At 46.6% G+C, this 22,872-nt stretch overlaps 2 protein-coding genes across 2 annotated transcripts in view; one reads left to right on the top strand and one right to left on the bottom strand.

The window, feature by feature from the left end:
* DNAH10 (dynein axonemal heavy chain 10) overlaps positions 1 to 1,384 on the top strand; it is a 101,138-nt gene extending 99,754 nt beyond the window's left edge. The window contains exons 78-79 of the mRNA XM_065418001.1: positions 612 to 757; positions 1,238 to 1,384. Coding sequence (XP_065274073.1) covers positions 612 to 757; positions 1,238 to 1,384 — 293 coding nt within the window. The remainder of the gene's footprint in view (positions 1 to 611; positions 758 to 1,237) is intronic.
* Positions 1,385 to 4,002: 2,618 nt separating this feature from the next.
* The window catches only part of CCDC92 (coiled-coil domain containing 92), a 30,891-nt gene continuing 12,021 nt past the window's right edge, over positions 4,003 to 22,872 (bottom strand). Inside the window, exons 2-4 of the mRNA XM_065418032.1 lie at positions 7,466 to 7,611; positions 5,930 to 5,971; positions 4,003 to 4,778 (exon numbers count right to left, since the gene is read on the bottom strand). Coding sequence (XP_065274104.1) covers positions 4,003 to 4,778; positions 5,930 to 5,971; positions 7,466 to 7,595 — 948 coding nt within the window. The 5' untranslated portion in view covers positions 7,596 to 7,611. The remainder of the gene's footprint in view (positions 4,779 to 5,929; positions 5,972 to 7,465; positions 7,612 to 22,872) is intronic.

Genomic DNA, 22,872 nt, shown 5'->3' with positions numbered 1-22,872 from the left:
TTTAGCTTGCTCATCAGTAAAAATACCAGGTGACAGTAATGCTAAAGGTTTATTCCTTAATATAAAGACCTTTGGACAGATAACTACTGCTAGGCTGTAGTTATCAGAGCTGGTCAACAAATCAGGGAAAATATTTGAACATTTTTGTAGTTTCTTTTCTGTCAAAATTTTCCTTTTTTCAATCTAATTATGAATTCACCAAAGACATAGGAAGTGCTGTATCAGTGCAGCCCAGGTGTCCATCACATCCAATAGCCCTTCTTTGACAGAGGAAATTTCCATATAGTACAAAGGTGTTGAGGTGCTATACAATAACATGCCCCAGGCACTTAGTGGCTGGTTTATGCCCTGAGGCTTGAGCTCCTTTAAAAATGTTTAGCCTAGATAGTGTAACTAAAGATATTTTTAATTTTAAAAACTGCATGAAGTTGGCTTGTGCCTGATTCACAATAAGTAAACATAGGAGTCACTCACAGTATTTCAGTGCGCTGAGGTTGCTGTAAACCCATAGTAACAAGGTCTAGCTAGTCCAGAGAGAACGTGCCTTACAAAAAAAGAATCCTTTTCAAATAGATTCATTTAGAAAAATGTTGCTTTTCTACTTGCTGCAGGATGCTTTGTTTCTGGTCTATATCTGGAAGGAGCAGACTGGGACATTGAGAATTGCTGTCTTGCCCGGAGCAAGCCCAAAGTCTTGATGGTAGATTTACCTATTCTAAAGATAATTCCTATCGAATCACATCGGCTCAAACTACAGGTATGAACATCTTCCCTCAAGGACAAATTGACAGGCTCTTTCCTATTACCACAGGCAGCGCACATACAGATGTGACTGTTTTAACAACAAAATCGCTTTAGAGATGACTGTGTGTGAAATAGACAAGGCATCATTTTTGTCTTTCTTAATTAGATTTCTCTGCTGTTAGTTGTTATCAGTTGGTGACACATTTAGTTTTGGACAATTAGGATTACTGTCTGAAATGAAAATTGGGGAAGCTGATACATCCCTGTCCCCCTATCTGCCCCAGCCAGTGATTTAAATTAAGGCTATACTTAACATTATAGATTTAGGATTCTAATAGTGAATGCAAGCTTCTTATATCACCTTTACTAAAGGCATAAGGGTTCAATCCCGCAACCCCTAATCCTTGTTAAGGATCCTTATGCATGTGATTAGTTTGCAGAGTCATGAGCCCCTGTTGTACTTCAAACAATACCTGCTTTTCTCTTGTTTTAGAACACATTCCGGACACCTGTGTACACAACCTCCATGAGAAGAAATGCCATGGGCATTGGCTTAGTTTTTGAAGCTGATCTTTCAACCATAAAGCATATTTCCCACTGGGTGCTGCAAGGGGTCTGTCTCACTTTGAACTCTGACTGACACCTTAAACTGTCCATTTCCCACACCCAAAGTGCATTGGTGGCTATCTAAGAACAACTTATGAAGTCAAATTAAGCCAAGAAGCACAGGATCAAGTTTTTTGTACCCTACGTTTTCAAGAGAATTCTACTGATTTTAAACTGGCCCAGAGACATTTTCAAAATAAGTATTTGCGGCAATTTTTCCTAAGACATTAAGATTTAGTAAATACAAAGCACCATGCAGTTTAACTTGTATTTAATTTTGTCTTCATATTTAAAGAAGCATTTTAGCCATTTATGTCAATTTGTATTTAACTTTTTCTATACTTTTGAAAAATAAAGGTTTTAGCCTTTTAGGCTGGAGAGTTCTTATAATCATACCAACCTATGACAGTATTTGTGTGTGAGATTATTTTGTTAAGAAACTTTTTTCACTTCCCCCTGCATCCCTACTACTGTCTCTCTTTAGAAGAGATTCTTTCCATGCTCAGAGAGCAAAGAGGTGGGTTGTTCAGTCATGCCACAGACTGGTTTTGATATCATTGTAGCTTCAATCTTACACTTTACTGTAAACTTTAGACTCAGGCACCCTATCTTTAGACTCAGGTATGGGAAGTTGGATTACTTTCCAGAGCACTGGCTGATCTATAATGTCCTTAGTCTAAAGGATAAGTACCTACTTCCAATCTCTCCTAAGAAGTTGTTTCTTTTATTAGCTTAAACAAGTATTGTATTTTGAATTGGTAAAGGCACACCATGGACCTACCAGCATTTTGGAATAGTCATTTGCTCAGTTCTATTTGTTGTGCTTTATCGGACAGCAGACTCATACCACAGCAAGAATGAGTGTTGAGGCTAACTCCCAGAAATTTAGGAGTTAAAGGAATATGCTTACACAAAATCTGCATTTGCGTTTTTGTGTTGTGTGTGTTTGGGGTAGGGGAAAGGAAGGAGGAGGGTAATGGGCAAGCAGCTGGTATGTTACTGGGAGAGACGAGGTATTGTTGGGAGCATATGAATCACATAGGACAAGTCAAAGACAACACTGTTCCTCCCATCCTTTGAGTACCAGCATGACAATACCCTGAGGAAAGCCAGGTTCTCTAGTACTGATTTCCTGTGGTCGCTTGGGTAAGTCATTTCAAGACACAGGTTAAAATGAGTATCAGATTTATCCACTGCTGTAAAGTACCTTGAGATCTATGGCTGAAGTGTGCTACAGAACTGCAAACGAGGCCCATCTTCCAAACATCTGGAATGAGGGGTTTAAGGATAAACTACTTAAATATTTCTGTTTATTTGCTACTAGAGATCACTAAACCAAAACAGTTTTTAAAATTGTGAGTTAAAAAGGAAAACATTCCCCTTTTTTGTCTCACAGTTTAGTAACTAATTTTCCTTTGAACTGTAGATTCCCATCCTCTAAAAACCCCAGAATATTTGTACTTTGCTAATAATTGACATTTTTAGTAATGGAATTCTCCAAACCATTTGAAACATTGAGAATGGGTTGAAGGGCTCCCAAGGTTAACATTCTCAGATAGCTCTAAAAATACCATTTGGGTTTTGCATCCTTCCGTGAGTGTGCCTCAGAACAGAGTGAGCCTCATGTCTCCATAAAGTTGTTTCAAACTTAAAACAAAAACAAATAAATCATTGGTTAGGTCTGATGGTTTTTATGCTGTTGTACAGTATACAGGCTAAGTATAAAAACAAACATTTCAATAGTGCACTTTTTGTGCAGTGTATTATTTTTACACCTTAGTAAGGCGTTTTAAGAGCCTTGTACAAAAGGCACCATAGTGCAAAGTATTAATTAGTGTAAGATTAATATTAACCATTCAATTTCTAAACACCAAAACAGGAGCCTGCTTTCCATTAGGACAGTGTTCATACTCTCTCCATGAAGACTTACACAATAGTTTTTCAATTGGTGTTTTCTTTCTTACACTCCCACCACAGTCAGTTATATATTATGACCATTTGAAACTGTTAAAAAGAATGAAGAAAAGGACACAAATCAAAATACAGGATTAATAAAATAAAGTTTGTTGGGAATTTTGTAATAGTGGAGAGAAATGTAACAAAAATATGAACACAATTTGATCAGGACCACCTGAAAAAAGTTCTCTCATAGGTTATCTTAACACATCTGCATTATTTTCAATGCTGCCATAAGAAAGGCTTTGTCATGAAAGTTAGAGTCTGTGTATGAAATGCTACATACACACCATCAAGACTTCAAAGGAACATTGACATTTTAAACATTAACAGCCAATACATATTGCTGGAGGTTTATAATTAGTATCTTTTTTCATTAATGTTGATTAATAATGCAGACTGTAGCCTGTGCTTTTGTGCACATATGCAGTTATAGTAAATGGAGTAGTACTTAGAAGCAAGCAGTCAGGTACACCTAGATTTGGCCACAGCATTTAGTAATTATATACTTTGCAATATGAACAGAGAGTCTCATTTGTGTTTCATTGAAGTAGGCTAATTATTAATGACAGATCTGGAAAAAATTTGGCATGCATGGGGCATTAAAAGAAACTTTACTGCAGATGAGATTTATCCTATTTGATCACAGTGCATAAACAGCAACAGAATAATAGAGCATCACATCAATCATTTCACTTAAACAGTTCTGTCTGTCCCTGAATGCTTTCGGACCACTTTACTTCCATTGACCTGATCCACTGCTAATGTTTCAACCTCAGGCTGAGGCTGGGATGTTGTTACATGGTGAATTCGATGTGCCACACCAATATGCGCCTTGTGCTGCTTCTCTTTTGCTGGACTGTGTGATTCGCCTGATGTGCGTTCTGAAGCAATGGGTGGAATAACTAAAGGCCTCTCTTTGATCAGGTGGATCTCTGCAGTTTCCCTGGCCAATAAAAATGGAGTGGGATCAGGCATAGCATCAACAGGCTCTCGCAACAGCAGCTTTCGACTATCCGATCCTAATCTATAGGCCTCTTCAAACTCCGGGTTTAGTGGTGTTGACAGACTCTTTTTCATTCTGCGTCGGGGAGTCTCAGGTAGCTTATCTTTGGGAGGAGCTGGCTTGTAGTTGGACAAAACTGGACTTCCAGATGGGGTGGCATCAGAAGTCCCACTTGAACTCATAAGCTTTTTCTTGGTAGCATGCAGTTGTGAAGTTAGATATGCAATAGTGCTTGCTCGCTGCTCTAGTTCACTTGACAGCATATTTAGCTTATGGCTTTTCATTTTTAACTCTTCTAAATATTTCTTTTCTCTTTCTTTGATGGTGTTTTCCAGCACCATTATCATTGCAGTCTTTTGTTCCAGTTCCTTTAATAATTCATTATTTTCAGCCTCTTTGACTTTCAGCTGAGCTTCAAGTGCTTCACATTTTCTTTTGAGTTCATCGCTTCTTGAATTACCATTTTCTAGAAGAACAGGAAAAGTAAATGGTTTCAAGCGAATTATAGCCGCTAGGTAAAAATGAGCAATGCAACGCCTTTCTTTAAAATTAATTCTCAGAATGTAAGAATATCCCAAAGGCTAACTTCTGGAAATACAATGACCACTTCATAGTTTAAAAGCGAACATGATAGCTCTTAGTTAAACAAAAAATTAGATACAAGATCAATGCCACATTCAGCAGCTTAGGATGGGGAGGATACCCAGTTGATGATACCAACTTGAAATAAAAATGAAGATAGCTCAGTTGTTCTAGGAAAGTAGCCAGATAGTAAATTTTGGTTGCTGAACGCTCCCAAATTTAAGTCATTTTGCAAATCCTGCAAGGCCACCAAGAGTAACAAGAACTCATTGACCTGGCTAGGAGAATGCCTGGCTGTACCACATTAGAAAGTCTATAAATGTTATGGTGAGCTAATGCTTAGAAGAGTGCTCTTCAAGTCAGAACGCTTGGGCACTATTCCTGGCTGCCCCACTGCCATGGCGTGACACCTCGGGCAACTCACTTAATCGCTTCATACTTCATCTTATCCTTCTGTAAAATAGGTACAATCAAATACTGAACACAAAGGCATGTTGTGAGGCCTGTTTGTACCCTTTTCCTAGTCTAGGGGTTATCCCCAGCAAACATTACTGTCATAAGTATCAGCAGCTGAAGCACAGCACATCTGAAATGCCTGGCAGTTTTCTCCAGATCTGTGATGCAGCTACAGTAGTCGCACAGTTTCAAGAATGTGATTTATGGGCAGAGTGAGAGTATTTATAGTTTCTGTCTTCTTGTACTGGAAAAGGGAAATGATGCTTTGGTGGTTAAAACAAAGAAATGGGAGTCAGCAGTTCTGGGTTCTATTCCTGGTCCTTCCATAGGCTTCTTTTGTGACCCTGGGATAGGAACACTTCACAAGCATTCAGAAATTAAGCTTAGCAAGTAAGAAAGCATTTGGGGATCCTGGGTTGGAAGGCACTATAAATTCTAACTGAAAAGTATTATTATATACTTGTGATATAAAACAAATGCATGCCTACACCCCCCCCCCCCCCACACACACACCCCCACTACAAAGATGGAAGATGTTAACCAGACCATGAAAAGCATCACCTGCACTGCATTTCTTACCTGCCAGGTCCGAACTTTTCAGAGTCAGCTCATAGGTCAAATCTAAAAAAGAAACCTGTTTTATTTTTTGGACATTACATATGATTAAAATAGAGCATATCTGCAAAGAGGTTAGAACTGTCTTTTGCATTCATAGATGTTTCTAGTGACAAAAGGCTGCTTCAACAATTTTAAAAAGCCAGTGACTTAAAGAAAGCTACAGAAAATGCTCCCCAAACTACCCCTGTATCCTGCAGCTGCACATGTTAATTTTTGGGTTTAATTTTATTGAATTAAGTGTTCTGACATGTTTATGATGTAAATACTTAAAATGATTTTCATGACTAAAATTGAAGAGTAAAATCTGTTCTGTCCAGTTGTTCACTTATTAGCATTGTTTGCCATTGATTAGTTTAATAGGCTATATTTTGCTTGAGCCCAATGCACACGTGTACACTAATACTGTGAAATAGTCTCTCAAAAGTTGTTGACTGGACAGAGCTTTGGAGAATATACCAGAGGGAAAAATCCTGCATTGGCTGGGAATACACACTAGTTGGGACCTTACAGGGTTTCTATGGTTCATTTGGTGCTGGTATAATAATTCATATTAAATGGAGCCACTAGAAATGTAAGAGTGATCTTTGCTACTAAATCAAAATCAGTTTTCACCAACACATTAGACCCGAGTTCAAATTATAGTTTTGCTAGACCATACATACATATTTTGCACTACAAACATTTTTATAAGCCCTTAAAACAGCAATACTGTAGAACCTCAGTTACGAACACCTCGGGAATGGAGGTTGTTCGTAACTCTGAACAAAACATTATGGTTGTTCTTTCAAAAATTTATAACTGAACATTGACTTACTACAGCTTTGAAACTTTACTATGCAGAAGAAAAATGCTGCTTTGCTTTTATTCTTTTGGTAGTTTATTTTTAACAGTACTGTACTGCCTTTTTTTGGGCGGGGTGTGTGTGTGTGTGTGTGTGCTGCTGCTGCCTGATTGTATACTTCCAGTTTCAATTGAGGTGTGTGGTTGACTGGTCAGTTCGTAACTCTGAGGTTCTACTGTACATTATTATTTGCTATAATAAATTATAGCAGAACTTTTCTACTTTGAACTAAGGGATCCACTGCAGATTACCATATTAGCAAGTAAGCCAACGTACATGAAATAAATATGAGAGAACACTTTACAAAACACACTCTTCAGTTATTTTAACAATTGTACTTTATTTATGACAATAGTTTGTGTACTCAGAAACGTACATTGTTTGAGCTAAATACAACACAGGAGACGATGCTTTATGGAGATTTCAAAACTGAGAAGTGGCATGAACCTGCAGATTTTTATGCGATTACTAAAATATAATACCAAAATAATACAAAGCTTCTTCCGGAAGTGCAGTTGGTCAAATAATATTTGAATACTATTGTGAAATAGTATTTCAAATGGCTTCAGGAAGGAGAGGACTTGGGAGTGAAGCCTGCACAAAGCTGAGCTGCTGAGTGTTCATAGCAACACTGCTGGCAGTATTTATGTAACTACCTGTGCAATGCTGTTGCAGTCGTCGAATCTCAGCGTGCAAACCTTTGAGTGTGTTGGCATGTTCCCGCTGGAGAAACAACAGATTCTTCTGGGCACTGTGCAACTGGTTCTCCAGGTTTGAAGCTGCCATCCTGACATCTAGGAACCTGTTATTAAAGAGAGTCAGAGTTATAGCACACAGTTACCCTGCAGATATGAGAGTCCAATTCTAGCCTTGGGTGAATCAGGAGAAACTCCAATAATGTCCGTGGAGTTACACTAGTGTAGAACCAGTACAAAAGCAGAATCAGGCCCACAAAGAGTAAAAGGCATTTCAGATTACCTGTTTAAAGCATTTAATGACACCTAGTTTTGGAACTGGTCATTAACTTTCATAGAAAGTCTGAGTGCATTCTAGGCAGCAGCCTCCATGCTGAGAGCCGGGACGGGGGCACAGGGTGCTCATTTGTTTGTAGTTAACACATTTAAAGCATTAGCTCCAGACAGGCTTTAAGGCACTAATCCCTTAACAAGATAAAAGTGGAGTTCCAAGAAAACAGAATAATAGATGTTTGTTTTACTGTGGACTTTGATTCACCTCTTGAGGCACAGGAAATTAGGCACGCGCGGTAACTCCCCCTATATAGGGCAAGGAAATAGAGCACTGAAGTGCATTGTACCCAAGTATGGTGAAACCTTATTACGGGAACGTCCAAGAGACAGCAAATTATTTGCCTTTAACGAAAGGTTGAGACAAATGGTGCTGGAAACCTCCGGGACTGGGACACACTGAAGCTGTTGTTCAGGTTACCTAATGGAAGTTGGCTTTTGTTCAAATGTATACAATGGAACCTGCACTAAGAGAAGGTTGCTCGAGGAGAACTCTACGTTGTGTGGCGCTATTCTGTCTCTTATAGCATTTTCTACTGCACTGTAGTACAGATCCTTGCAACTTCTTGCAGGATTCTCAGTACTGGAGAACAGCCTCCTGATACTTCCATACAAGATAGAATTTCCAAGATTCTGTGATGACATACTATAGAACAAGACAATGGACCAATGGGATGTGTCATTTAAAGAGAATATGGATCCGTTTTGGTACTCAAAAAACGTTGGTACAAACAGAAACATTAAGACATTGGATTCTACAGATTGTAAGGCAGTAGTTATCTAGGGCTTGGATCTGCCCCAAAGCACCCACATTGAGGTAAAAAGAAGTTCTCTGTTGCATTGAAGAGATGGAGATGGCTAATGGACTAGATGATCACAGTGGTCTCTTCTGGCTTTATAATCTACGAATAGTACAACATTGAGTGACACAGCTACACAACACTAAAGACACCTTTCCACTGCACTACCATAATAACTGCAGCTCATGGGAAGATAATAATGATTCTAAGTGTGACCACAGGGACTCTACTCAGCATGGTGTAGTCAAGGACAAAAGCAAGATGGGACCTGTGGCAAGGGTAGTCACATTCTCCTTTCGGAGAAAGGCATTAAGGCAGTGGTCAGGGTCTGATTCTTGAGATTATTTTAAAAGGGCATTTTGGAGTGTTCTAGTCCCAGGGTGATCTGCACAGAGTAGTTGCCAGAAATCCAGAAGTGATAGTATGCAATTCATACAGTTGCCATGCCTCCATTTTATGTGAGGTATTATGTAACCTCAGCCCCTGTGTTTCTAACTGAACCTTCATCACTTTAAAATCTCTTGGAGAGATTGCAGGGAAAGGGGAACATTCTTGCACACGTGGAAGTTGTGTCCAGGAATTAGATGGTTTTGGGAGGAAATTATGACAGAACACCAGCTTCCCAGAGATCAGCTTCCCTGATTACTTAATGCTCCAGTAAAGAATGCTGTAATATCAGTAATGCCAATCTCCAAGACAACCAAGAAATGTGGGTATCCAGTGCTGCTGCACTTATTGATGCATTTTGATTTGGTAGTAACCTCTATATTTAGGTTGCCTAACACTTTCTATGAGAAGATTCTTGTGACTTTTTTTTTGAGAAGCTCTAACACCTCCACTGTTTGCAGCAGGTCTTTGAAATTCTGCAGGAAGAAAGCCCTCAGGCTAGGGAAGTGCCATTTGTTGGTCCCATGAAGTTGTTGAGGTTTGATAAAGTTATAAACGTTTGAAAATCACCATTTCCCTTCTCTTCCTTGCATGCCTCAGGAAAGTTTTGGCACCACATCAAAATAATAATTGCCAACAAACATTCTAAAGAGCTGGGTGCATGCTGATAAAGCGACAGCATCAGCACACGCTATACTGGAAACATGTGGAACTGTTGCAGCAGCTGGTGTGTGAGAGCATGAACCAGGCTTCTCCCATATTGGCATGTGCTTTTGGGGCCCATCCCCCTTCTGGGGGCACCACAACGGGCAGGAGCTCCCTCAAACTCCAAGAAAGGGTGAAGAAAGATTTGTGCCAAGCTACTCCTGAGCATTCCCTGGCTCCAGTAGCCTATACCCCAGCTGGGACAACAGCCTTCTCCTACTGCCAGCTATTGTAGTTAGTCCTGTGGCTCAGTGGCAGAAGTCTGTCCTGCAGGTTCAGGGTACAAACACTGATGACACACGATGAGGGGTGTCACAGTTTTTCATAACAGAGTTTGTTTAAACTTTTAAAAAAGGACAAAAGTACGTACAAGAGACTATGTTAAGTGAACACCATTAAGATGGCAAAGTCAAGTACTCAAGAGTTAGAAGTGCCAGATTTATGGTTGCCCATGCAATCTTGTTTCTTCCCTCTTGTTCCATATGCATTATGATACAGTATTTAATTACATGATCTCGTCCGTCCCCCCAGGATCCCTGACTCATTCAGGGCACAGGATGGACAAACAAGGGGGAAGAATTAAGGTCACACTGGCAATCTTAAATGCTTGAACTTAAAACATAAAAGATGTTCTTTTAGGTATGTAATTACTTTTTAAAAAACATCTTTATTTGGGAACATTAACAGCAAATTAAGTTAATGAAATTGAAAAATGTTTCTAAAAATACATACACTACTTTTTGACTTCAATCCCTCACCCCAAAGTGAGAACCAGAGGTTTTTGGGGCCTCTTGAATCTAGCTGGTAGTTAAAAAACAGGGTCTTGGTGATCTTGGTAGCCAGAGCTGAAATATACAGTTCTGATGAGTCAGCTGGAGGCTGCTATTCCCATGGAAACAAGAGTTGCCTGGTCAAAAATGGGGTAAAGGGGCTTTTTGGGAATCAGTTTCCATGGAAGTGTAGCATGGAGCTTTCAGCTGATTTGCAGAAAAAAGCTCACGGATTAGAATGATTGTTTTACAAAAAATTCTAAATTAACAATGCTAGTTCAGTCTTTGCTGGGGTGGGTGGTAGCCTTGCCAGCATTGTGCTGACAATGTACAAAGCTAGTTAGTAGGCAACTAAATCACCATAATCATAATACATAAAGCGATGGAAAGTTATAGCCCAACAGTGCTCTAAGCAAAAGACTATTGGGCTGGACAAGTAACAAATAAGCTTTGGGTGGATGCTCTGGTAAAACCTGGATTTCAGTAAAACAGGATTGGTTCAGCACAGTCTTTGCAAGTGAGGGAGGAGGCTTTGCTGAGAGTCACTTTGTTGCCACCACAACGGTATTTTGTCAGAGCCCACAGGGCCAGATGATAATTTTTAAATGGACTTTTCAGCTATATTAGTGACCTTGGGGCACCATTAATTTTAAGCATTGTCAGTATTTCTCTTGCATTACCTTTTCAGAATGATGTAGCCTACTCTGCAAAGCCAAGTTCAGCCGGATAAAAGCTTTACAGCATCATCTGATTCTTAAGTGCTCATTGTATTCTCACTGAATGCAACAGCAGAATGAAATCTGCATTAGAGACCATTCCCCAAACATGGCAGGATTTTCAGATATGGTTACAGTGCTTTACACTCTTAAAAAAACTGCAGTGGCAGATGGGGGTTCAAACAGGATTTTTGTTAATATCAGCAATCGATTTATTTGGTTAATTTCAGTGTATAAAAAGAAACATTTTTTTTGAAAGAGATGTCTATAAATAATATCCGGAAACCTTTCCTATCACAATTGTTACTGAGAGCAGCTTTGTGCCTGTAGGTTAAAGTGAGGTGAAAAGTTTAAAGAAAAAATTAGAAGACTTAAAGACACAAAGAGTAACAGAAAAGATGTTCAAAATATATAAACCCTCCAAATAAATATATTCAACAAAATAATACAATATGTCAGAAAACAAGACAACCTGATTGGATTTCTTCAGCACCTATTATACAGTAGTATTACTCCACACCAGGAGTTATTTTTTTCACATAGCTCCCTTAGGTCTTAAGGATCACATTGGGATTAACTAGTCTGAAGGAAAAAATAAAACAGATTAGTTTTATGAGGCTGGCAGGAAAATGTGACATCAGAAATTGACAATATGGACCTAGGACATCTTTCCCCTGCAGAAGTTAATCAGGGAAATCTATGGAATTTAATACACAAACGTTTCTGGGGTAGCAGCCCCTCTCAGGTAAGCAGTTTTCTCCTTCCTCTGGATGATAAAGGGAGCACAGCCCTCCAATCCTGAGAATATCCTGGGGTCTTCCTGTGATTTTACTCCGCACTACGGCAAATCCCAGGGGATGCCTTGTGGTCATGCCTGAACCTTACCTCCTCCTCTGAGAAAAACAGAAGGTGAAGGGCAATGATAAAGTTAATGCTACACAAAGTAGCATTCACGTCTGCTGAAGTTTCCATGGGTATGTGGGCATCCCCCAATTCCACCGTTAGCCTGCCCAACCATAACTTCTTCCAAGACAGGTGGAAACAACCCCATATAGTCTCTGTGGAAGAAATTGTGCATTTTCTTGGAAATGGGGGGAAATATCACTCCGTACAAATAAGAGGGAACTTTATATCTTTGGAAGGCAGAGTCACGGTATGGACATATAATAGCTACCTGCCTTTTGAATTCTATGCTTTTGCAGTGCAGAAATGTCATTGTTTCCTAATTTAGATGACTTTTCCTAGAGCAAGGGGTGGATTGGGAGAAGAACTGGAAAAACTCAGATAACTGACAGTTGAACAGCTTCTCAGACGCTAGTTGATCAATCATTATTCAGCTGGCTCTAATTCTGCAATGTTTTTTGCTAGATATCTATTAGCTAATGCACTACCCATCTGGTAGTCTAGGACGAGAAGAGGGGCTGAACACAATATTATTTACTCATCTGGGAAAAGAATAAAAAAATCTTCACTTGAGCTATTCAAGTGGAAGCCAGTTAAATAAAAAGTATAAATTATTATTTTCCTGGGTTGACAGCACATTGTTTTGTACTGCTAGGCACATCGTAACCTAACGGGATGCAAACTTAACTTGAAAGGGATTGTTATGGATGATAAGTCCAAAGATTCTGAAACTGATGTTCCAAAGCACAAATCATATGAGCATAAGAAAGGATCAACCTGAATAAACCTGGCTGTGTAACAAGCTGGACCTCTATTACTGATTCACTCTTAGTCTGTGGTTGGGCTAAATTTTCTAGGCCAAGATGATCACAAACTAGGAATACAGACGCCCCCTGGGTTACGCAAATCCAACTATGCAAATCCGCACTTACAGAAAAGTTCCATAAGCTAGAAAAAGGAGGGGTTTTGGGGTTTTTTTTGCGTAATTGTTGGGTATATGTTTCCGACTTACGCAAAATTCGAGTTACGCAAGGTGCTCCGGAACGGAACGCTTGCATAAGTTGGGGAGCGTCTGTATATTAAACATTTCCCACACACTTCCGGAAGAGGCTCACAAGCATGGATTTAAGCAGGGAATAGAGGGAAGAGGTTTGAAAGGTCAGGGCCCGACACCCCAGAAGAGTGCAGACCAAAGGAGGATTTTGAAAAGAATGGGAGATCCCTTAACCTTTCCTGGTGTGTCTAGTATTTACAAAGCACACTATGTTCAGAAACAATCAACGTTTCTTTTTGGTGCCTGTAGTGAAGTGGCCTGGCTCCCGACGGCCCCAGAGAGAGAGGAGCCAGAACAGCCACCCCAGTGGGCGGAGCCAAACCCAGAGAGGGAGGAACTAGAACCGCCACTCAAGTGGGCGGAGCCACCACCACCTGTTCCCGCCCCCCGGAAGTCAAGGGGCGGGACAGGAAGTATAAAAGCCAGGCCCCAACACTCAGTTGGAGCCGAGTGGCCGGAGAGGACAGACGCTCCTGCTCGGGCTCCTGCGAGACGGAGCCTACCCCGAGCCCGGTACTTGGACGCCAACGGGCCGAGCCTCCCCCGAACCAGGCACCAAAACACCCAGCGCCGCCTGAACCTCCCGCTCGGCAGGTACCCCGAGGTGGACTGGCCCAGCCTGCCCCGAGCGCGGTACCCCGAGGTGGACCGGCCGAGATTGCCCCGAGGAAGGTACCTCGAGGTGGACCGGCCGAGATTGCCCCGAGGAAGGTACCCCGAGGTGGACTGGCCGAGCCTGCCCCGAGCACGGTACCCCGAGGGGCCACCCGAACCGGAGCCGGACCCGACACCGGGGGAGCTGCCCGACCTAGACAGCCCCCAGCAACTGGAGGAGCCCATGGTGTGGGACCCCGCTGCCGAGCCCAGCGAGGAGCAGGTACCCATGGAGGAGGGGAGGGGAAGTAGCCCGGGGATAGCAGACCCCGAGCCTATGTCAGTGTGTTGCGGGAAGGATCCCCACTGACCCCGCGGCAGATGGACTGCTGCGGATAGGGCCCCGGGCTGGAACACAGTGGAGTGGGTGGGCCTGTGTTCCCCCCTGCCACCCCCACGCCGGGTGGCAGTCTCTCCTCCTGAGGGCCTGAGCCCTGAAGTACTGTGTGTTTGCTGCCCCGCCCGGATTGAGGGCCTGGGCCTAAACTACTGACTTTGTTACTGTGTGTTGCTCAGCCCCTACCTGAGGGCCTGAGCCTAGAACTGCTGTTTGCTGCCCCGCCCTGATTGAGGGCCTGGGCTTAATTTACTGACTTTGTTCCTGTGTGTTTGCCCAGCCCCCACCTGAGGGCCAGAGCCTAGAACTGCTGCTTCCCTCCCCGCCCTGACCTAGGGCCTGGGCTGGCACCAACTGACCCAGTCCCTGGTTAAGGGCCTGGGCCCCAGAGAGACTGATTGTTTGCAGCCCACCCTGACCCAGGGCCTGGGTTGCGGTTACCTGCCTGCTCACTCCCTGACTAAGGGACTGGGCTTACTGACTTTGTTGTGCTCAGCTCCTGCTGCCAGGACCTAAGCCCCCTGAACTATTGCTCGGAGCCCTGCCCCGACTAAGTGCCGGGGCTTCCTGACTTTGTGAGTGCTCCGCTCCCGCTACCAGGACCGGAGCCCCTTGCACCCTGGGGTATTACCCCGCCCTGAGCTAGCCTACAGGCTTATTTGACTGGGCAAGTGCTCAGCTCCGGCTGCCTGAACCGGAGCTTAGGGCTGGTCTACTGCCCAGCCCTGACTGAGGGCTGGAGCTCCTTGCAGCGGCAGGGAGCCTTTTGTTTAGCCCCTGCCTACGGGGAGGAACCCCGAGACCTCCCGCACCGAGGTCTGATCCGGCCGCGTAGTGAGGCGGCCTGGTGCCCGACGGCCCTTAAGAGGGCGAAAACCCCCGCACCGGACTATTACAGTGCCTTTGAAGCAGCTCATTCTTTATGTTGCATACATAGCTTGCTCTTTACACTTTAGCTCTTTGTCCTCACTCAATAGGGTTTTGTTCGTTGCTTTGCCAGGGAATGTTTGTAATCTGGGAATTATTTACTGCACCAAAAGTATTATTGAACAGGATAATGCTGCCATGAATGCTTTTAATGAGGAGTTCCCCCATGGTCAACAGAAATGAACTAAACAACTGTCTCCCTACTCAGAGCACTGTCCCTATTACATGAAGACAGCTCTTTGACTGGTTTCAGAGTAGCAGTCATGTTAGTCTATCAGCAAAAAGAACGAGGAGTACTTATGACACCTTAGAGACCAACAAATTCATTTGGGCATAAGCTTTTGTGGGCTAAAACCCACTTCATCGGATGCATGCTGTGGAAAGTACAGTAGGAAGATATATATACACAGAGAACATGAAAAAATGGGTATTGCCATACCAACTCTAACGAGACTAATCAATTAAGGTGGGCTATTATCAGCAGGAGAAAAAAAACTTTTGTAGTGATAATCAGGATGGCTCATTTCCGCTCTTTGACTGTTGTTCTGCTTTGTGTCAGGCATGAGCCAAAGAACTACAAATGGTATTGAAACAAAAAGACTAAGTTTACCTTAATGAGATTAGGTACTGCATGTCTAGACAGTTTGGACCAGATTCCGAGAGTTCAGTGCAGTTACTCTCATTTTACAATGCTGTAACTGAGGGCAGAACTGGAACCACTCTACCACAGCCTTTGGAGACTGAGGCAAAAGCCACTAAAAAGGACGGTGCATGGCCCTCCCTTAAGTGCTCATAAAGATTATTTTGCTCCCTTGGGAGGATGCTTCATGGTCTGGTGAATGCAGGTAGGCAGCTGAGCACACATGTACAAACAGAATTGTACTGAGTTTTTCTGGGTGCATCAACTGTACTTTTGAAAATAATTTAAGTTTTTGCACAAACACTTTGATAGAACTTTTATGCTTCACCACTCCTGCAGGACGAGAGAGGATATTGCTTTGTTTTCACAGGAACTCAGTGCTATTCAATGGGATGCACTCAGCATGGCTGGTGGAATTTTAAAATTTGTAATCCCCTTTTGAGTGAATAGCATGACCTTTGAAACTCCATCCCATGCTCTACATTTCATCTGAAAACATGTTGAGACATATGGTTGAAGAGAGCACTAGATTGATGCACAATTAAAAACAATTGCAGTGTCCTGAAAATACACACGTCACCAATGGCAACTCATTGTAACACAGTCAGTCCTTGAACAAAAGGCAGCTAACTTTGAACTTTATGATTTGGAATATTACTTTTTGCAATTAGTTCAGAAGACTTACAGGGATACTGTCAACTTAAAACTTACACTTTTGTCTGAAATTTTTTTTAGTTACTGTTAGAAATAATATGCAAGCTGACTACAAGCAAAAAGCTAGAGGAAATAAAAACCTTTTCAGATGTCATATAGCCTAAAGTAAGCAAACACCTTACATCTAGGAGGTTTCACTGTTTTCATGTACAATCGGTTTCCCTATTTGTGTGGGTCTTTCACATAGCAACAAGGGATTGTTTCTTAAAGTCACAAAAAATGACAGGAATAGACTTTGGAGCAAGCTCAGTACCTGAAACTATTTTTAACTCCTTTCTATAAACTGACTCAATTTCAAGTTGATAGCATCCCTTTCCTAGAGTGTGCAGAACTAAACAAGTACAAAGTATTATTACTACATTAAAGGGAAAAATCTTCATAGCAAGGAGATCCAGACTCAATAACTAGTTGCATGGGGATCTGAGTTTTTTTCCGAGCAGGTAGGATAGTGGTGACTTTTTATAAGCTGAAGGCAATTGGGCCCTTTGGCTGGAATCCACATAGAGACCCAACAGTCAAAAGAAAACTTAAGTTATAGGTACCATAAAATATTTAGTTTTGCAACTATTTAAAGAAAAAAACAACTTTCAACCTTTCCAAATATTTAAGAAGTGATACAAATTAATAGAGGACGGTATTTACAAGTCAAACTCCGCCGATTACAAACAACAGTGAGCATGACAACTGTTTTACAGCTACAATAGTGCTAGTTATTTAGGGTATGTCTACACTTCAACTGGGAGTGAACATCCAGTCTGGGTAGACAGACTTATGCTAGTTCAGCTCAATCTAACATACTAAAAATAGCTACGTGGATGGTGCGGCTCAAGTACCAGTGTGGATTCTCAAGCCCCACCAGTCCCCTGGATCTGAGCTCTGCCAGAGCTCCAATAGTCACACTGCTATTTTTAGAGTGCTAACCATGTCTACCCAGGCTGGGAGGCTCTCTCCCAGCGACAGTGTAGATACACCCTTATAGTTTTCATACTGGCATTAGCACAAGGAGCGTGTCGGCACTGTTGTGCTAGTTCTTTTATCTAGACAAACGTACAGTGTTCCACCCTAAACCCATGAAATTTTAGACGAAGGTGGTGGTCTCAATGGAGACCAAAAGGAAAAATATGTAAATATTATAAATGCAGGATCAAGCCCCAACCTGCCCATAAAGATTTATGGACATACACAGATTCCCAGAGACAGAGGAACAGATAAATTTAATCAAACAACATTCCTTCAGGTGCACCAAAAGGAACATGCAAGTAGATTTGTTTGTGTAAGAATCAGTCCAAGACTTCACTCACCTTCCAGGATGAAGTCTTAAATAAATGTTAAAATTCTTCTACCCACCTGTAGCGGGGCGGCCTGGCTCCCAGCCGCCCCTGGAAGGGACGAGCCAGAACAGCCGCCAGAGTGGGCGGAGCCACTGCCGCCTGTCCCCGCCCCCCGGAAGTCAAGGGGCGGGACAGGAAGTATAAAAGCCAAGCCACAGCGCTCAGTACCTGGCCGGCAGCGGGAGAGGACAGACGCTGGTGCCCGAGCTCCCGCGGGCCTGAGCCTGCCCAGAGCCCGGTATCCAGAGGAGGACTGGCCGAGCCTGCCCAGAGCCCGGTATCCGGAGGAGGACTGGCCGAGCCTGCCCAGGGCCCGGTATCCGGAGGAGGACTGGCCGAGCCTGCCCAGGGCCCGGTATCCGGAGGAAGACTGGCCGAGCCGACCCCGAACCCCGTATCCGGAGGAGCGGCCTGAGCCAACCCCCGCCGAGAGTCCGGAGGACCCGATCCACCTACCCAGTGCTCGGAGTCCGGAGGAGCCCATGGTCTGGGACACGGCAGACGAGACTCAGGACGTGCAGGTACCTATGGAGGAGGAGATGGGAAGTGGCCCGGGGGTAGCAGACCCCGAACCCATGTCAGTGTGTTGCGGTCAGGATCCCCACTGACCCCGCAGCAGACGGACTGCTGTGGATAGGGCCCCGGGCTGGAACACAGTGGAGTGGGTGGGCCTCTGTTCCCCCCTGCCACCCCACGCCGGGTGGCAGTCTCTCCTCCTCCCTAACCCTGGGCCTCTGAGAGACTGATTGCTTGCTGCCCCGCCCTGACCTAGGGCCTGGGCTGCTATTACTTGTGTGCTCAGCCCCCTGCCACAGGGCCTGAGCTTTGAACTACTACTTGTGAGCTCAGCCCCCTGCCTAAGGGCCTGAGCTTTGAACTGTTATTGGCTTTGCAGCGGGGCGGCCTGGCTCACAGCCGCCCCTGTAAGGGACGAGCCCCACCCCGGAACGTCTACACGTGGTGCCTTCTCTGAGGAGTTCCGCCCAGGATGTGGGCGCGAACTCTCGACTCCGGGGAGAGAGGGGCCGGGGGAGAAAGGCCCCCCTCCCGAGAGATGGATCTGTCCCAGCTCTTGGCCCTGGTGACGGAAACCCAGGAGCGGCAGCAGGCGACCCAGTCGCAACAGCAAAAGGAGCAGCAGGCCGCACAGCTGCAGCAGCGGCAGCAGCTCGTGGAGCAGCTGGGAACACAACAGAACCAGCTCGTTCAAGACCTAGTCACCCAGCACCAGGACTTCCAGCAGCAATGTCTCCAGCAGCTCGCAGCAGCGCTGGCCCGACCCGGAGAGGCACAGCCGGGAGGCGCAGCCGGGACCACACGGCCCAGCCCCCCGATCCGGCTGACGAAGATGGTACCCGGCGATGACCCTGAAGCCTTTCTCGTCACCTTCGAGCGGGTGGCCGTCGTCGCCGGCTGGGCCCCGGAGCTATGGGCTTCCATCTTGGCCCCGTACCTGACTGGGACTGCGCAGACGGTCTATCGAGGCCTGTCGGTGGAAGCAGCCCAAGACTACAGCCAAGTAAAGGCTGCCATTCTAGACGCCCTGGATGTGAGTCCCGAGACTTTCCGCCAGCAGTTTAGGAGTCTGACCTACCCCACGGGGGCCCGGCCTCGGCGGGTGGCCCAGGAACTCCGGGAAACCTGCAAGCGGTGGTTGCAGCCTGAGCGCCAAACGTTGGAAGAGGTAATGGAACAGGTGCTGTTAGAGCAGTTCACCCACGTTCTTCCACCACGGGGACGGGCCTGGGTCCTCCGCCACTGGCCAGCGACCCTGGCCGCCGCCGTGTCACTAATGGAGGACTTCCTCGCGGCTGAAACGCCGATAGGCCCAGGACTCCGAGTAGCCCCACCAGGGGCGGCGCGCCCTAACCCCGAGAAGAAAGGGGCGCCCGCTCGAGCGGGTTCACGGGACTCCTCCCGGGAAACCGAGGATTGGACTCGTGCCCCGGTGGCACCCGGGCGACCCGCTCGGATCCCGATCCCCACAGGGCGAAGAGACCACCGAAGTCCGCCTGGACCTCATCCTGGGACTCGGCTCCGGATGGGACGGGCAACCCTGGGGCCCTGTTTCTCCTGCGGGGAGTACGGCCAGCTCCAGCGGGATTGCCCAGGACTGGAGTGTACCTTTGGTCAGGTCTGTGCAGGGGAGGCTCGTGCCCGTCCTTCCCAAGCGGCTAAGATCACCGTACCGGTGGTCATTGAAGGATACCCGACGGTGGCCCTCCTCGACTCGGGCTGCGGACAGACGCTAGTCCGCCGACACTTCGGTCCCCCGGCTGACACCCGACTGGGTGAAATTCGGCTACAGTGCATCCATGGAGACATACGGCCCTACCAGAGTACCCGGGCCCAACTGACGATTGGGGGGGGGGTCACCCGATCAATGGTGGTAGGACTTGCCCCGCGACTGGCATACCCAGTGATCCTGGGTCGGGACTGGCCGGAGTTTCCAGCAATCCTCCGCCGCCACGCAGGAGACGACCCACGGGCCATGCCAGCCTTAGAAGGGGAGACCCCCGAGAGCGAGGGAGAGGAAAGAGAAGCCCCCGAGACAACCAGCTCGACGGGAGGACCAGAGAACGCTCCCCCAGGTGCGGGGAAGGATCCCTCGCCCACCACGGACTTTTGCCGGGACCAACAGGCCGACCCCACACTTCAGCGGGTATACGAACAATTGGCCGTGACGGACGGGACTGTCCTCGACCCCGGTCGAGCGGCCCAGTGGCCACACTTTGAGTTGCGGCAGGAGCGCCTGTATCGGGTCGAACGGGACCCCCACACAGGGGAGACCCGGACCCAACTCCTCGTTCCCCAGTGCCATCGACAGTCCGTCATGAAGTTGGCCCACGACGTCCCCGCGGCTGGACACCTCGGTCACGAGAAGACCCTGGCCCGGATTTTGGGACGCTTCTTCTGGCCGGGGGTGTACCAGGAGGTAAAGAATTACTGTAATTCCTGCCCGGGCTGCCAGTTGGCCGCCCCGGCACAGACTCCCAAGGCCCCGTTGATCCCGATGCCCCTAATTGAGACCCCCTTCGAGCGCGTGGCCATGGACCTGGTGGGGCCTCTTCCCAAGAGCAGTGCGGGGTTTCAATACATCTTAGTGATGTTAGACTATGCTACCCGGTTCCCCGAGGCAATTCCCCTCCGGAACATTACAGCCCGCACCATCGCCGATGAGCTGGTGAAGGTTTTTGCCCGCGTCGGCCTACCCCGCGAGATCCTTACGGATCAAGGGACAAACTTTACTTTGCGGTTGCTCCGGCAGGTGTGTGAGCTTCTGGGGGTCAAGCAACTGCGAACGTCAGTCTATCATCCCCAGACGGACGGGCTGGTCGAGAGGTTTAACCGGACCCTAAAAGACATGCTCCGTAAGTTCCCCCCGGAGGACCTTCGCCGATGGGACCAGCTACTCCCACCCTTGCTCCTGGCGGTCCGAGAGGTCCCCCAGTCGTCGACGAACTTCTTGCCGTTCGAACTGCTGTACGGCCGTCGACCGCGAGGCCTGTTGGACCTAATGAGGGAAACTTGGGAGCAAACCCCCTCACCGGCCCAGGGCCTCTTAAAGTACGTGATCCAGCTCCAGGAGCGTCTTAAGCAGGCTGGAAACCGGGCCCGAGAGAATTTGAAAGCCGCCCAGGAGGCGTAAGCCCAGGCCTACAACCGGGACGCCCAACCACGGGACTTTTTACCCGGAGACCGGGTATTACTCCTTCTCCCCTTCAGTGAGTCGAAGATTCTGGCTCGCTGGCAAGGGCCGTATGAGGTGGTCCGGAAGGTGGGACCGGTTACATATGAGATCGACCAGCCCGATCGGAAGAAGAGGCTACAGCGGTACCACATCAACCTGCTCAAGCCCTGGCGAGAACGGGAAGGGCTTTTGATTAACCCCTACCCACCAGAACCCAAGCTAGGGCCCCAGATACCCAGGACCCTGAGGAACCCCAACTTGGGGAGACCCTAACGGAGGACCAACTCAAGCAAACCCGGTGCCTCCTACTAGCCTTCCGTCACACCTTCACAGCCCAACCGGGAGCCACCACCCTGGTGTACCATAGGATCCAAACGGAGCCGGGGGTGGTGATTCGCGGCGTGACCAGGCCTTTGCCATATCACCGGAGATGCGTCGTGGATGAGGAGGTACGGGCGATGCTGGACCTGGGGGTGATTGAACCCTCGCACAGCGAGTGGCGAAGCCCAGTCGTGCTGGTACCAAAGCCCGACGGCTCCCAACGGTTCTGCATCGACTTTAGGCGCGTGAATGCCATCTCCAAGTTCGATGCCTACCCCATGCCCCGGATAGACGAGCTGTTGGCCCGGTTAGGAGGAGCTCGTTACATCACGACCCTTGACCTTAGCAAGGGGTATTGGCAAATCCCCCTGGACCCTACTTCCAGGGAGAAAACTGCGTTCGCCACCCCTACGGGTCTATACCAGTTTACCCGAATGCCCTTCAGCCTCCACGGGGCCCCGGCCACGTTTCAGCGCCTGATGGACCGCCTCCTCCAACCCCACCAAGACTACGCGGCGGCCTATTTGGATGACGTGGTCATTTACAGTCCGCAGTGGGAAAACCATCTAGAAAGGGTCGCAGCTGTCCTGAGGTCCCTGCGGGCCGCCGGGTTAACGGCCAACCCGAAGAAGTGCTGCATCGGCCGACAAGAAACTAAGTATCTGGGGTATGCTATCGGACACGGGCAGGTAAAACCGCTGGTGGACAAGGTGCAGGCCATCGCGACCTGCCCCCCACCCGCCACGAAACGGCAGGTACGCCAGTTTCTGGGGCTGGCGGGGTATTATCAACGCTTCATCCCCCAATTTGCGGTGATTGCCGCCCCCTTAACAGGGCTCTTGACGAAGGAAAGCCCCCGACAAGTGGTCTGGACCCGCGAGTGTGACGAGGCCTTTCAAACCCTCAAAGCAAGCCTCTGCCAAGAGCCAGTCTTATACAGCCCCGATTTTAACCAGGCCTTTGTCCTGCAAACCGAGGCTTCGGAGGTGGGACTTGGGGCGGTCCTCTCCCAAGAGGTCGGCGGGGAAGAGCATCCGGTCCTCTACATCAGTCGGAAGCTGTTCCCCCGAGAGAAGAACTATGCGGTG

Source organism: Emys orbicularis, chromosome 16 (genome assembly GCF_028017835.1).
Source record: "Emys orbicularis isolate rEmyOrb1 chromosome 16, rEmyOrb1.hap1, whole genome shotgun sequence".
NCBI lineage: Eukaryota > Metazoa > Chordata > Testudines > Emydidae > Emys > Emys orbicularis.
The sequence above is the reverse complement of the archived record's forward strand: the minus strand, read 5'-3'. Positions and strand labels throughout refer to the sequence as shown.